Source organism: Megachile rotundata, chromosome 3 (genome assembly GCF_050947335.1).
Source record: "Megachile rotundata isolate GNS110a chromosome 3, iyMegRotu1, whole genome shotgun sequence".
NCBI lineage: Eukaryota > Metazoa > Arthropoda > Insecta > Hymenoptera > Megachilidae > Megachile > Megachile rotundata.
Window position 1 is genome coordinate 19,164,328 of NC_134985.1, and position 14,559 is coordinate 19,178,886.

Genomic DNA, 14,559 nt, shown 5'->3' on the forward strand with positions numbered 1-14,559 from the left:
GTGGCGTTTCAATTATATCGGTCAGGTCAAGCTTATATTCCGTGCACGTTTCGCAACCTGAACTTTGTTGCTATAACACCTCGCATAATTATTAATGTTGTTACGTCGAAGTATCTACTTCCACATGACAAGTATTTATTCGCGCTATTTGTAAATGTTACAATGTTTTTTTTATCGCGTCGATAAACCGAATAAAAATACTCGCAAATGGCGCTACGGTAACAGCCACGTTCTGCAATGTCGGTAAAAATGTATTGTCATATTTTCTCACATGTCGTCACATATCTGTCACGCTCTTGCGCGACATCGAGAACGCATTTACAATTATCTTTTGGGAGTAAATGAAACGGATCATTAAATTACAAGACCTACCCTTTAAATTCTCGGTCGGCATTTACTGCACGTACTACATTTACAAACGTTGCAACTTCGGTGAAGCGAATGGGAAGTCGCCCTACTTAGAGGTGTTTGAACTCTGGAAGCACGCGATTTTCCAACGTAACTAAGGGAAAGTATTCGAGTGTGACCCCTGGTATCTTGAAGAGGGATGATAGCGTCTTCAAGGATGGAACCAGTGATTACAGCATTCCATCCCATTTTTCACGCGGTCGTATCACGAACGTAAAGTCAACAATAGGAAAATAATGGTTCCTTGTTAACGGAGAGCGTAAGTGGCTCGATCTGGGCCTAGATCCTGGCGATGACGTCCGCTCGTCCGTTCGACGGATACGCGGACAGCGTCCATTCTATTTTAATCGACCGGTTAACGAAGCAACGACCAGGTCCATTGTCAGCGACGCCTCTCGAGTAGATCGATGCCCGGCCCCGCTCGACTCCGTATAATTACACCCTGCGATCGAATGGAACGTCGGGCCCTAGGACGCTCGCTGGCTCGCCTCGCTTCTACACGGACGATTCACTCCGCGCCGGACAAAAGCATCGGCTCGACCCTTTTTAACCCGCGCGCGTTCCCGAGAAAGCGCACTTGTCGTGCGCTGCCAACGAAACCAACAGAAAATCGAGTCGGCGATACACGTTGACAGCGAGCCACGTGGTAATTATCGTCTTCGTTTTGCGTGGGCAACGCGAAGAAATTTGCCTCTCGGTGCTTCACCCTCGGATTCAGGGTTGTGGAGAACGCTGGTGTCGTCGCGGAATGCAACGCTCAAGGACTGCGTGCATTCGGACAAATCGGGCAATTTCTTTCGTGTGTCTAAATGCAACGCGTTCGAATCGGAGTTGAACTGCAAGTTGTCAAGGATCGATATTGTACTCTGTTCTTTGAAGGCGTTGCAGCGAATACAGTGTTTCCAAAAGAATAACCGCTGGTTGAAAATAACGATGTTTTCTTTCAATTTATCCGAGGATAGGCACGAGTCCGTAATTGTGAGTCTGTACGATCTGTATGTACACAAGTATCGCGAAATTCGTAGGGCCATTATCCTCCTTCGCAGCCGCTGTGCATTAAGCATCGTGCACACAATCGCGGCTACGACCTTGCTCGTGACCGTGACCCTCTGCTCGTACGAGAGAACCATCCGTGCAAGCCGTGGTTCGCCACACTCGACGGCCATGAGATCGACTTCCAACGTGCTCCAAGTCTCGGGGGCTGTCGGCCGTTACTCACCTGTTTTCACCGTCGAACGCGCTTTGCTTGCTCTCCCTTCGGTCGCTTCTTGCTTCTCGCTTTTCCTGCGCTGCCAAGAACCTATTAAGCATCGTGCACACCGCCTTCCCTCCACGCACCGGCCAACTCGCCGGAGTTGCTCGCGTTACTCGACAAATTATTCCAGCAAATATTTGATGAACTAACTAAATGAAAGGAAATAAGGGTGTTCATTTCATCGCGTACGGTAGCACGCGATTATCTCGAACAAAACGGACCGATGCGCTATCATAGCGATCGTGTGGTTTATTTGGATACCGCCCAAGCTGCGTTTCATTATTTTGATCGAAAACGCGTTTCGCGATGTTAATCGATGCCTATATTCGTAATAGTATTTTTTTCTGAATTAAACGCTCTTTGGATTCGATTTGCGCGGACCTGGTCAATGTTCAAGGTTGAAGTACGTTTATCCTTTCTTTCAGTTGCTCCCTTTCGATAAAGACGCGTTGTTATTATTATTATTACTCGGGGGTAGAGGATTCAGAAATTGGAAGGAGCTATGGATCCCCTTTGAGCAAAATTGCATGGTTTAACGAGGACTATCTTCGTACGATACGATTCTTTCATCGAATGCAGCGATGCGAGCGTGGTACCAAGTCCTCTCTGTTTTTAACGACCTCCTTCGTTATTCCGCGTGTAAAATATGAAGAAAACATAAAAGCCTTCACAGAAATGCGTTTTCGCGTTTTGGTCTCATTGTGCGCGGAATGAGCTCACCGTTTAGCAACAGCTTGCTTAACCGTCCCTGCTAAAAAGCAATTTTGTTCGACAAGTTTTATTTGCCATTAGGTGCCTTTTAACACTGCTTTTATGTTCGACTGCTTGTAGATATAACTTAAGTTAACTCGGTTTTAATATAATAGACTTCGAACGGTTAGATAAATACAAATCCGTCAGAGATGTTCAACGAGTATAATCTTCGATTGATTTTAATTATCTGGGCAGGTGTATGCTTCCCAACGAGAATTGCGTCATTAAATGATATCCTATAAGAATTTTTCCTGAAATTGCTTTTACGATCGTGTAGAATTAAAAGCGAAGCTAATCGTGAAAATTTGTCCACGAAAAGGGAAAACGAGTAGGTGGTTCTGATCGATCAGAGTGTAAGAGGAAATTGATCGTGAGAACGCACCGCGAACGATCAGTGCCATTTTTGGCACGGTTAGCTCAAATTTATGGTAGCCGTCAGTGTTGCAACATGGAAGCGACGCGGCATTATTATTCCGCTGCTATAAGCAGACATTACTTGATACTACGGTTAAGGAACGAAGGAGGAACGAAGGAGGCGAGGCACGGCTGCATTATAATCGAGTTGCGTCACGATAATATCAACTGAGAAAGCGGAAACAATAATTCGTCGGCCGGATAAGCTGATACAGTTCATTCCACTCCGTTCGCTCGCGTTTTTCTTCGTCGGTGATGCACCTGCGAAATGTATCTCAACGACCCGAAGCAACGGTGAACACGGCGATTGCGACAATTTTCGCGCCGCGATAACCTGTTCTGGCAAGTGCGAAATCGATTATTGCGCGGACGATCGAATTCTCGCTCGATAAAACGAGAGGATAGGATTATCGTTTTCTGTCAGCAAGGGTGACCGAATACTACGATTTAGAAATAGTACACCGTTACATAGTGCCACTGTATCGAGTGATATTCTGGCGTTGTAACGCCAAGGTTGAAATCTAATAGGAATTCCAAAGGTCGGCAGCCTCCCTCGTTAGCCAAAAAGGTTGAAAGTTTAAGAGAAAGAACGAAAGTCGAGCAGGGAGCAATTAAGTTCGAGCCTTATTGGCGAGCATCGCTGGGGATCTCGGCTCGTTACTGTCGTCGCTGTTATTGTCGAGACAACGTGGCCACACGGCGAACACACGTACGGTACAGATGCACACGAACAAACAAAGCGGTAGAGCAAGCATTCGACAAGCTCGACGACGACCAGAAGGATCAGAGCGCAAGAAAGCCAACGCGAAGGAACTCGAAGTCGAAGAAATCGAGCGGGCGAAGGGTTAGGCAGAGAAAAGGGAATCGCTGGACAGTTGCTGTTGGTACATCGGACGGCCTATACGGTGCTTTTATTGCGGAGGATGTTGCTCGATCACGTCGATCAACGCGTAGTTTTATTCCCTCGTAATAATCGTTAAGATCCTCTCGCGTCTCTAATAGAGACGGTGAGGCGTTTTTGCCCGGTTAATTGACGAGCTCATCGAGAAAACGTAAAACGATCGAACGAACGAATAATTGCACAACTGTTCCCGATAAGGGTAATTGAAAAGAGTGAATGATTTCCGAGCAGACATTTCGATACACAATCTTTATCGACACCGATGCTTTTAAGACTCGCGAGATAATCCTATTAAGAGGACAAACGCTCGATTTTTGAGGTATTTGCGATTAAAATATTAACGCAGCATGGAGTTAGCAGCTTCTCGAACCACGTATTACATATCATTGCTGCAGTTAATATTAGTGCGTTTGTAAGAACAATTGAAAGGATGAAGGTCAAATAGATACTCGTATTATCGAAATTGTGTCGGGCACAGGATTATAGTAGCTCGAGAAGGAGCTAGCGAGCGAGTAAAATTCACGTGGAACGGCGGTGCCAATTTCTCGAGCGATCGCATCTTCCTTTCACTGACGTTCCACGATGGCCTCCTCTTAACGATCTGGAAGCAGTCGGCGAGGGTGTTCACGGAGGGTCCCGTCGTTATCGAGATAAACGAGAAGGAAGAAGGGGGACCGAACGAAGAGAGGCCGAACAGAGCGACGTGGAAGAAGGCTCGAGAAGAAGAGGAAGAGGGTAGCGTCCTCCTCACAGGTGTCGCTTCAGAGCGCTACCACTCGAGGCCACATTTGCTGCTGGTACCGTGAACGCGAACGAACGGTGAACCGATGCACCGACGCCGGTATTCCACGTCGAGCGTGCGTTCAACGTCCACTTCGTATCGTCGCGTCGGCGGGCAACGATCGAGCGTCGTCGCGCGGCGAGTTCGCGACGCGGGAAAACTCTGTTTCCGCTCGTGGAAAGCGTCGGTACGCCGGTGAACGCGCGCGCGCGATACCGACACGCTCGACGAAACGATAGAACCAAATCAGAATGCGTGATTTCGCAATCGGTTGTTGGCCGGTCGACCGAAAAGCTCGCAGCTGGAGATCGTGAGCAACGTATCGCGCGAGGTTCTCCGGCAACGAAAATCACCGGTATTCGGCGTCGTGATGGCGTCCGTTCGTGACTGTCCGCGCGAAAGCTTCCGGGTCGGCCCACGAAATACGAGATCGCGAGTTACCGGCAACGAGCTTGGATATCTCGGTGGATCGTGTTTCTCGGTTGTAGAGGCGGTAGTAACAGTTTAGCTAATAGGAAAAGAGAAAGAGACTTGGCCCGTCGGCGAGCGACGAAAATCGTCGAACGAGCACGGATAAAAATCGTGAAGATTTCGAGTGGCTGGATGGGACGAGAAGGAGCAACGAGACGCACCGTTAGCCAGGAACAAATTCGTTTCCTGGAAGAGCCGGCGAGGCGACGCGCTCGAGGTAAGGCGCAGGGTGGCATCGGCCGATCGTTTGGACAAAGTCGACCGGTAGGACAAGAAGACCGGTCGCCGGAACGGCCGAACACACCGTCACGAGGCGGACTCGTGCGTGCACGCCGCGGACGCTGCGTGTGTATACGAGGACGGCCGTTATGTAATCCGCTTCGGCCTACGCCAGCCGCATAAGTGATCCGCGAATCGGGAACGACTCGACGGCCGGCCGAATTTTTCATCGAGCCCGAGCGTCTTCGAGATATCGTCCTCGAGGAGGAATAATTCCTTCGAGATACCGGCCAGATATCGCCGAGCAATAAAGAAAACGTCGAGAGTATTAACTTTCCTCGGTTCGATGCTCGCTTAATCAAGACGGAGGATCAGCCGCGTCGCGAGAAACTTGACCGATCCGTTAGAGGTTAAAGGCTGCTACACACTGCCATGAGACCGCGACCGGTCGCTGTACACGCGCCGAGCGAGGGTGCAGTGAAGTGACCCCGGAGGAACGCGCCGGACAACCACGGGACAATCTCGGCCAACGATTTCCAGGCCGAGGGTGAGACAGATATGGATGACAACGCGAGGAACGGCCTGCAGGCCGACCAGTGGCTCCCAATCTTCGAGAAGGGGGAAAAGAGAGCGAACACGCTGGGCAGCGGAGCGTTCAGGTTCATCCGCACGCGCAGCAGTATCCGGCGGGAACTGAAGAGGCAGTGCAACAGGTAAGAAAGCAGACACGATTGTTCGAAAGACGCACGGCCCGTAAAATTACAGTCTTCACGGATTAACGTCTGTAAAAGTTGGTCAGGACACGCGGAATCGATCGTAGAAAAGAATCTGGATAAATTTTTTTTTTGGAACGTGCTTTTATTTTACAGCCTATTTATCAAATATTATATTTGTGAAACGTGTCTCGATGCAGATGCGATCTTTCTAAAATACGACGGGTATGAAACGCACGGAATGCACGAAACGGGCTAAACGTATGAAATTAAAATCGAAAGACCGTTATGTTGCTTATTAAAACTTCCACCAGCCGTGACCGAAACGTTAGCACGAATCCGGAATAGGTGACAGCTGGGATGGTTCACGCTCGGTTTTAAGGAAACTATGTTAGAAACAGTCACGCTCGATGCTTTTGCGAATCTTCACGAGCCGATGGATAAACGCGTAATTAGAACCAAAACTGAACCTACCGTATACAATAGGCTGGCATAATATACAAATTAATTAACAGGGTGCGTATGCATCGCGAGATATCTTGTTCTCATAATTTGCATACTTGTATCGCTAATTGCGATAAACATTTTAAGCGTATGACTCATTCCGAGATCTAATTGTTCAAGAATTAGACGAGTAGAATATCATTTACCGTATGCGAATTATTAGTAACTCAAGGTTGCACCATTTGTTGCAAACGATTTTTTAATCGCGTAAGGTCAATATTCTTTCGTGAAATAAATATCTGATTTTGGCAGAGCGATACTGCTCCAGTTCCCCGTAACAAATCGAACGATTAAATAGCAGTATATCTCAATTCTCAAATTGAAACGTCAAGTGGTAGAAGCATTCGCGAGTCGTCGAAACGGTCGAAAGCAACGGTACAGGGTCAATGTCTAGGTCCACGATCGATAGACGCTCTCTCTTCTCTGGTTGCTCGTGCTCATCTGTAAATCGGTAAATGTCACCCATCCAGAGATCGTTGGTCGTTGGCGGAGAATTCTGAGCGAGCATTGCACAGCTTGCTCGCCTAATCTGTTGGCTGCGCGTCCATCGGGTCACAAGATTCCTTGGATTAGAGCAACGGGATACCGGTTGATCGGCAGCCGGAGAATGAGCCGCGACGAAGCAGGAAGCAGAAGCAATCTGCAGAATTCGCGGTCCTTACGGTGAGAAGACCCGGGATTACTAATAGTCGACCGTGGAATCCGAGACAGTCGCTTGTCTTACGACTTCGTGATCCCTCGGGGCGATAAGGCTGGAAAAGTAATTATCGTTTGTAATTCGAGAAACGGTCGAGCGATATTAACTCGATTGTAGGTGCGTGGGCGGTGATCGAGGCAAAAACTGCGTTACCTTTTGCGCGACTTGCTTCAAAATACGATCATCGTTCGAGCATTTCGTTAATAAAAATAAAGACTATTTTATTTACGCGTTTCTCACGATCTCCAAAAGTTAATACGAACTTTGTATTTCCGAGAGGACCACCCGAAAGCTGTTTCGAAGATTACGCGAACGATAATGAATTGCTCAATTTTTGTTTTAATAGTTACAAGCTCGTCGTCGACCTCCGAAGTAGACTGCACGTATTACGAAACACCTTGTACGCTTCGATAGCTCCGAAGACATTTAACAATAAAGACTATGTTTCGTTCGATGTTGCATAAAATACCCACCACTTTGCTGTCCTTTCACGTAAGAAAATAACCCAGTAGCAATGGCAATAAATTTGTAATCGCGTGTTTCTGTTCTCCTCGTTAGAGGCGGCCAATATTAGGTACCGTGATCCGGTTGTGCCTGTGCGGCCCCATTTCAGATTCTATCTGTTGTAATTGAACGCTTCATAACACGCGTGAGAATACACGTTTTAGTAGCGTATCTTTCCACCTCGGGCGTAATATCGCGTGATGCAAAATTCCGTATCGAGAAACATTGTAATCGCGACCGAAAAATATACCCTTAACATATAAAATAGCACATGGTACACATAAAATATGGAGGACGGTCGTAAAAAACGTGAAACGACCAAATATTTCTTGGTGCAAAATTTCGCTACGGAGTCGAAAGCAATACTTATCTCGCAACTTAAAAAACCTCTCATCCGTTTCTCCTAATTTTCGAAAGTACGAAGCTCGCACACGAGTTCTAATCAAACTATAAATCAAGAATCTCGAACGTCGGATACCCCCCGCGGTATTCGGATCGAACGTATGCTATCTATAATTCATCGAGACGAGTTTTATAACCATCCAGAATTTTCGGTCGCAACACCGTTCGGTCGGTGTGGGTCAGGATTAATAAGAACATTAGAAACACCTTCTGAGCACGGGCACTGGATTTATTTCGAACACGACCGCGTTATTAATTCTCAGCGTTCCGTGGAAGAACGTTCGTTGTTCTTCTTCGATCCGGCTCGTTATCGCGTTGTACCAATTTACGATGTCCCTGTCTCTGTCTCCCTTTCCTCTGTATTCATTAATTCATCGTTTATTCGGACACTTCGGCGCTCGAATAGTCTCCCTAGTGTCATCGTAAATCACGAGCCTACACCTTTTAGTTCGATTGGCGCGACCAAAAATGTCTGTTTTAAATCACGCTGTAATTTCACGCTCGGTGCTCGCGGTAACGCGTGGGTGGTGCACGGGGAAGAAATAACTAATATCTAGCTTTTTGTTCGAATTTTAGTCGATACGGAATTTTCGAATCAAGACTCGAGCGTTCTCAAATTATTTATTACTCGTTAAGAAATTCGTATTATCTCGTAGTCGGGAACGATATTTGCTTAGAAATAAGAAATCGTTCGATGAGCATCCGAGGGGTGAAATCGTCGTAGCCATAAATTCGCGCGTAAATTTTCGCTATGAAAAAACAAGGAGTTTTCGAAAATATCAAAGCCTCTCGGTTGACCGAAAGAAAGAGGAAGAACACGTTGGCGAGGCGGTTCAGGCCGGATAATCGAACAGAAAGAATTACCGCAATATATTCCGTGTTTTAATGTTGAGCCGGATCGACCGAAACGTCGAGTTCGCTCGTTCGTGGGCCCCCGTCGCGCATAATAAGACCCTCCGCGAGGTCCACGAACAGCCGACTTTGGCCCTGCAGCTTCTCCGTGGTACGTATACAGAAACGGCCTCACACAGGCTGGCCGGGGCCCGATACACGTAGCGAAACCGTGCTCGGTTCGAACACTTCCGTGTTGTACGACTAATGAATCGCCTTCTCTCTCGAAACCCTTCCACCCTCCTCACGGTCTCTTTTCCCCTTCGCTCGCGTTCGTCTGGTCATCGCTTTGGACGATCGCGATCGCGCTTCCTCCAATCAACCTCATACGAGCATATTTATTGGTCGTACCGATGCCCGCCTGATAAAGTCCGACATTATCTGCATCTTACGAGCGGTTTTCGACGGTGTTACCTTCGAATGGCCAGCCTCGTCTCCTCGCCGTTCTTAGGGTTACCGCTACGCGTTATATCCTTCCATATGACGAAAGTCTACCGTATGAATAGTAAATCGTGCCAACGACGATGATCCTTCGAAACTTAGCGAGTATCGCGTATAAGCTCGAGATTACTACGTTACGTACATTATCGACGATATCCAGAATCTAGAGAATCGTATCCCAGAAATAGAACGAGAATGCGAATTAACGCAGACAACCTGGAAGCGATTCGAGATGCAGGGATTAAACTCGCCGTGAAGCGATCATCCCACACTGTTTTCTCCGCGCATCCACTCGATTCTGACTTAATCCAGCTGTTGGTTCGAACATACCTACGCTTGCCAGATCTCGGCATTAAACGTCTGAAAAATTCCCCGCAATCTGACTGAGTTTTAACCGCGAGATTTAAGACCTACTAGATGTTAGAATAGCGGCGATAAACACTTTTACATTGGTCAGTCCTCGTACAAGTACTGATAAATTTTCTCTGCCCTTCCTTTCGCACAACCACGAGGAATTTTATTTATCGAACGCGGGGTCATACGAGTCAACGAGTACACTTGTTTCGAGCCGTGCGAGTATGTACGTATTTTATCGTGGCCTTATCGACGGGAACGTGAGAAATCGGACACGCAGCTCGAGCCTACGGTCGATCGACTCTGACGTGCCGCGATTAGGGAAAAGTAAGACCGCTCCGATCGATCGTTAATGGAACTTCCGTCCACGTAAATCATGTTAACGAGCACTGAATTAGCTGATCGATAAAGACGAGTAGTCGGCTCGATCTACGCGTTCGCTCGAACCGGAGTAAAAAGTGCTTGAAACGTTGCTCGACTAACCTGTAATTTCTGTGTGGTTGGAGAAACGAAACCGTGAAATGCGAAAGTACTCTCCACGGATTGACTACCGCTCGAGAAACATGGTCTTGGTACATTTCGCGGACTCGATTTGTTCGGAATATAAAGTTTAGGACAATTCGAATGTAACATACGTTCCGGTACAACGACATTTACCCCAGCAAGCCCATTGTGCGCTAACCGTAATGTCAAAATCGTGATGAACCCATTCGTTTTTCATGCTCGACGGCCAAATTTCTTGTACCGGTTATCGGCAGAGACCGCGAGATAATACTACGGTAAGAAGTTTTGAAATGACCCAACATATCGTTGACCGCGGTCTGCATCGGCTTAGCAAGTGAACCCAGATCTCCTTACGCAAACCGGTAACTATTATACATTTACAAGCCATTGTTCCGCGATTTTGCATTTAGTCCGGAACAAATTCGAAAGGAGTCGCGTCTGGTGTCGCCGGGCACAATAGACAAATAGGTGGCAGAAAACGGGCCTGCGAGCTGAATAATGCGTAACGGCAAGTTCGGTACCTGTATCTGAATCTCGTATTCCGTGTACGGTTCACCGGATCCGACCTCGCCGCCACGATCTCCGGCTATTACTCATAACCATTACGTTCGGGTTCGGGCACCGATATTATCCGATGAAGTCTGATAAGCCGTTTAGACGGTTTCCAGCGTGCCGTTCCGTGCTTCATTGTACTCTCTACCGGACCAACGATCCCCCGTACACTCTTATATACTCGCCGCGTATATATGCTGTATGTAGAAGGACGCGCATGGTTACAGACCGATCCGGATAACCGATAAGCAAGGACGTGCTTATGAAACTTGGCACCTCGCTATCCACGGCTGGGATCTTCCGGGCAGCCGTTCCGTTTCAAATAATCCATAAATGTTATAGCGCTGTCTATCATTAGTTTGTATAATCGAGTTACAGATCTGCATGGATTCGATTCTGACGTTGATCGAGCGGTTGGATCGTTCATCCGGAAGCGTAGTCCAGTTCTTGATACGCTATCGCTTAATTCGAAAGGACAGGAGGTTTCATCGCTTCGTACCTCGAGTTCGTGGATTGTTTCATCGCCGCGTGATATATTACCACGCGTTGTATCACCGCGAACTACAACGACCTCGGACCATTAAGTAATAACCGGTCAATGTTTTCACGATCGGTCCGAATATATTTTTAACATCAAGTCTTCGAATACCCTGATTCATAAATTTCATTATAACGCCACGCATCATGTGATTGACCGGCTAGGACCGAATCACGTTTGTACCCTTGAGTTTATGCTATTCTCCCCGATGAATATCCCACAAACGATGTCGTTCTGAGGCTTAGCCTTTCGAGGGAAACGACGTCGACTTATCTTCGTAGCTCGAATAAGCCACGTACAATGAAGTTCGTGCTGTGCACAATGAGAGCATCGACGACAACTGTATTCCGAGGGATGTCAACGAGTTACATTTGATCAGCGGTGAAAATGTGGGGGAACGAACGACACAATCGATGGTCGTTTACACGGATTCGCGTTGAGGGATTATCGGTGTCTGCCCCGGCTAGCAATTCGCGTCGCATAATCGGATTTACCGAGTCTGAAAACGAAAGACCGCACTGTACGTTTTGTCATGCCGATAGTGCACGGTTTCCAGACATTCGCGAGACATTCTTGGAGAGGCGAGCAAACGCTCTATTAACTAAGAACGGATTATTTGCTTTATCGAACGCCCACACTTCGCGTTGCCGCACGACGTTTTCTCGACAATGCGAAATCGAGCAGTCAGAACCGCGGTTCGAATGGCGAAAGACAGCTGTCGCAATCGTAGCTCGGCAACGAGAGCTTTAAAAGGAGCGATTTTTCCAATGTCGTGACACGAGCCGGAGCAGAAACAAATTCAAAAGTATCCTTGACATTTCAGCTGGAAACGTTACACTCTCGTTCCTGTAATTTACCGTCATTACTCGTTGCGTCAAGTAACGCTTATTCCTCGAGGGGGCAAAAGAACGTGTAACCACGGTCAACCTCTATCGAATAACCGAGTCCAGGACGAAACTAAACTAACGATACGCGTGAAATAACACGCCCGTGTACTCGCACGACGGTGTACCGTTATCGACGACGCTCCGATCGCGAAGAACATCGGGGGAACCTTGATAAATAACATCGTGGAAGAGTCTCCTCCTTCCTGTTCGGCTTCGTCGTTTCGGTGGTCTTCAAAGGAAAGTGATGACTCGAGATAACGGACAAACTGGCTCAGAACCAACGAGCTGGTTCGATTAAAGCCGCACCAAAGCTCCCCGAACGGCGTGTCCGCTCACCTTCCCGAGAATCGAGAATTACGCGCGCTGCGTCTGACCCCGCCTCACCGCGACGATTCGAATAATTGCCGCGTGGTTTTCGCGGAAAACCTTTCGGTCGTTAACGAAGCGTCTTGTAACGATAGACGGAAATTGTTGATCGGCGACGAGGGAAATGCAGCATCTGCTGAATGTTCGAACGACGCGTCGCGTTTCTCTCCCCATTACGGCACACTCGGCAGAAGCGGAGAAATTCGCAGGCGATTCAGCGGGCGGCGAGTATCGCGGGAACCGATAATGGCTCTCGAGGAGATTTCAGGTTCACTGGAGTACTCGCTCCTGACGGGGAGGATCGGATAAAGATCTAAATGCCTGCATAGCTGTACGTACGGCACGCCAAGGAAGATCCTTAAATACTGGCAAGGTAACGAAGGTAAAGGTTTCTCGTGACGTCCGCTTTGGCTGGAGCCGTCAGGGGTCAGTGAGCGCTCCGGTCGGCAAACCCGGCTCTGAATTCTCTCCGTCCGAAGCTTCTGCCTCCTCTTCCTTCCTTTCGGTTCCTTCCTTTCTCTTCTCTGCGCCACCGTTCGCCGCTTCGAACACGAATATTCCACTCTGATAAGTCTCGCGACGCGATTTATTGGCCAGCCCCGGGTCAAAGGCTCCCTCGAACTGGAAACTATTAAGCGCGGGGGTCCGCCACGCCGACACGGGACCAACCGAGGCCTCTCTGGCCAAGCCGAGCCGCACCGCCGCGTAAACCGCGCGCGATTCGTCTTGATCTCGTGCTCTTGGAAAAGCTAAGTGGATGTTATAAATCTGGCCAACTCTCGCAACGCCAATTTCCGAGGGGACTGCTCCGAGGCTTTGCTATCCTGGCTCGTTGACCGTTCTATTAATTTCCTGCTCGACGCTCGACTAACTTCGAATTACCCTTCGACTTCATAATTGCCGATGGTTCTTTGGTACTCTTCGTTTCCTACGGTAATTGCGGCTGAATTATTTATACTCCGGCTGCTTCGAGTGATGTATGCGAGCCAGGCTTCCTTGAGAAGGGAATTCTTCATTGTTTCTTTTCAACGGCCGACCCTTCGTCCTGCATCGAATTAAGTCAAAGCGCTCTTTAGAAAAACATCGGCATCAACGTTATGCTTTTTCTAATCGGCCACATGCGTATATAATTTATCATGCGACGTGCTTTTTGCGAGTATGAAAATAATAACCCCTGAATTGTGACTAAAGCGTCAATCGATGTATCGACGTTTGTTATCAATTTTCCAGAAAGAAATAGAGGATTAGCTCTATCGTGTATGTAATAAAATTTCGAAAAGTATCTATCGTAAACTCTACTCTCGCGTTGTGAACATAAAATCGTTAATCGGTGTAACTTTAGTAAAATACTGGTGAAAAATGCGTGTTTTGCAGCGTTCAGCCGTTAATGATACACCAGATGTCCCTCATTACGATGCTGTTACGAGGCGAAATCGTATCTACAATTGGGTAACGAAGAACCTGAGACCTCTTTCAAGGGGAGATACTTCGCGATACGTCACTTTATACCAGTCCTAATTACTCCACTGTGTCATTTTATACCAGCGTCTAATCAGCGCTGCAATCGGCTTAACGAGAACCCCATTACGATGGTTAATAGGATTTTTCTTGCGTTACTGCTTTGACAGACGAGTCCCAATGCTTTTGTGCGTGATAGTGCATCCGATACGCGATTAGGCATTCATGCGTGAATCATGAACAATCAGCCGAGAAGACTAGGTGCAAGTGCAATTAGATGCGAAGGACCGTTCAATTGTCTTCCGTCAATATAATTATTCTAAAGAAAGGGAAAATGAATGGTTCGAGTCGGTGGCAACGTAACGGTAGCCCTTCGATTATGGTTCTTTCTGTGCAGCGAGGTGTTTTCAGACGTGGACACTTTACGACGTCTGCACCACAAGGACCTCTCCACTAGTTCTTCGAAGCGTTAAACGGTTTCGCTGTACATTCACACTTTTCATTGCGAAATTGGCTGTTACAATGTGGACAAAAGGGGGTGCAGAC

The 14,559-nt window shown here is 47.7% G+C and overlaps 1 protein-coding gene across 1 annotated transcript in view; it reads left to right on the plus strand.

Annotated features, from left to right (window-relative positions):
* Positions 1 to 4,802: 4,802 nt before the first annotated feature.
* The window catches only part of Shrm (shroom), a 161,874-nt gene continuing 152,117 nt past the window's right edge, over positions 4,803 to 14,559 (plus strand). Inside the window, exon 1 of the mRNA XM_076530083.1 lies at positions 4,803 to 5,915. Coding sequence (XP_076386198.1) covers positions 5,761 to 5,915 — 155 coding nt within the window. The 5' untranslated portion in view covers positions 4,803 to 5,760. The remainder of the gene's footprint in view (positions 5,916 to 14,559) is intronic.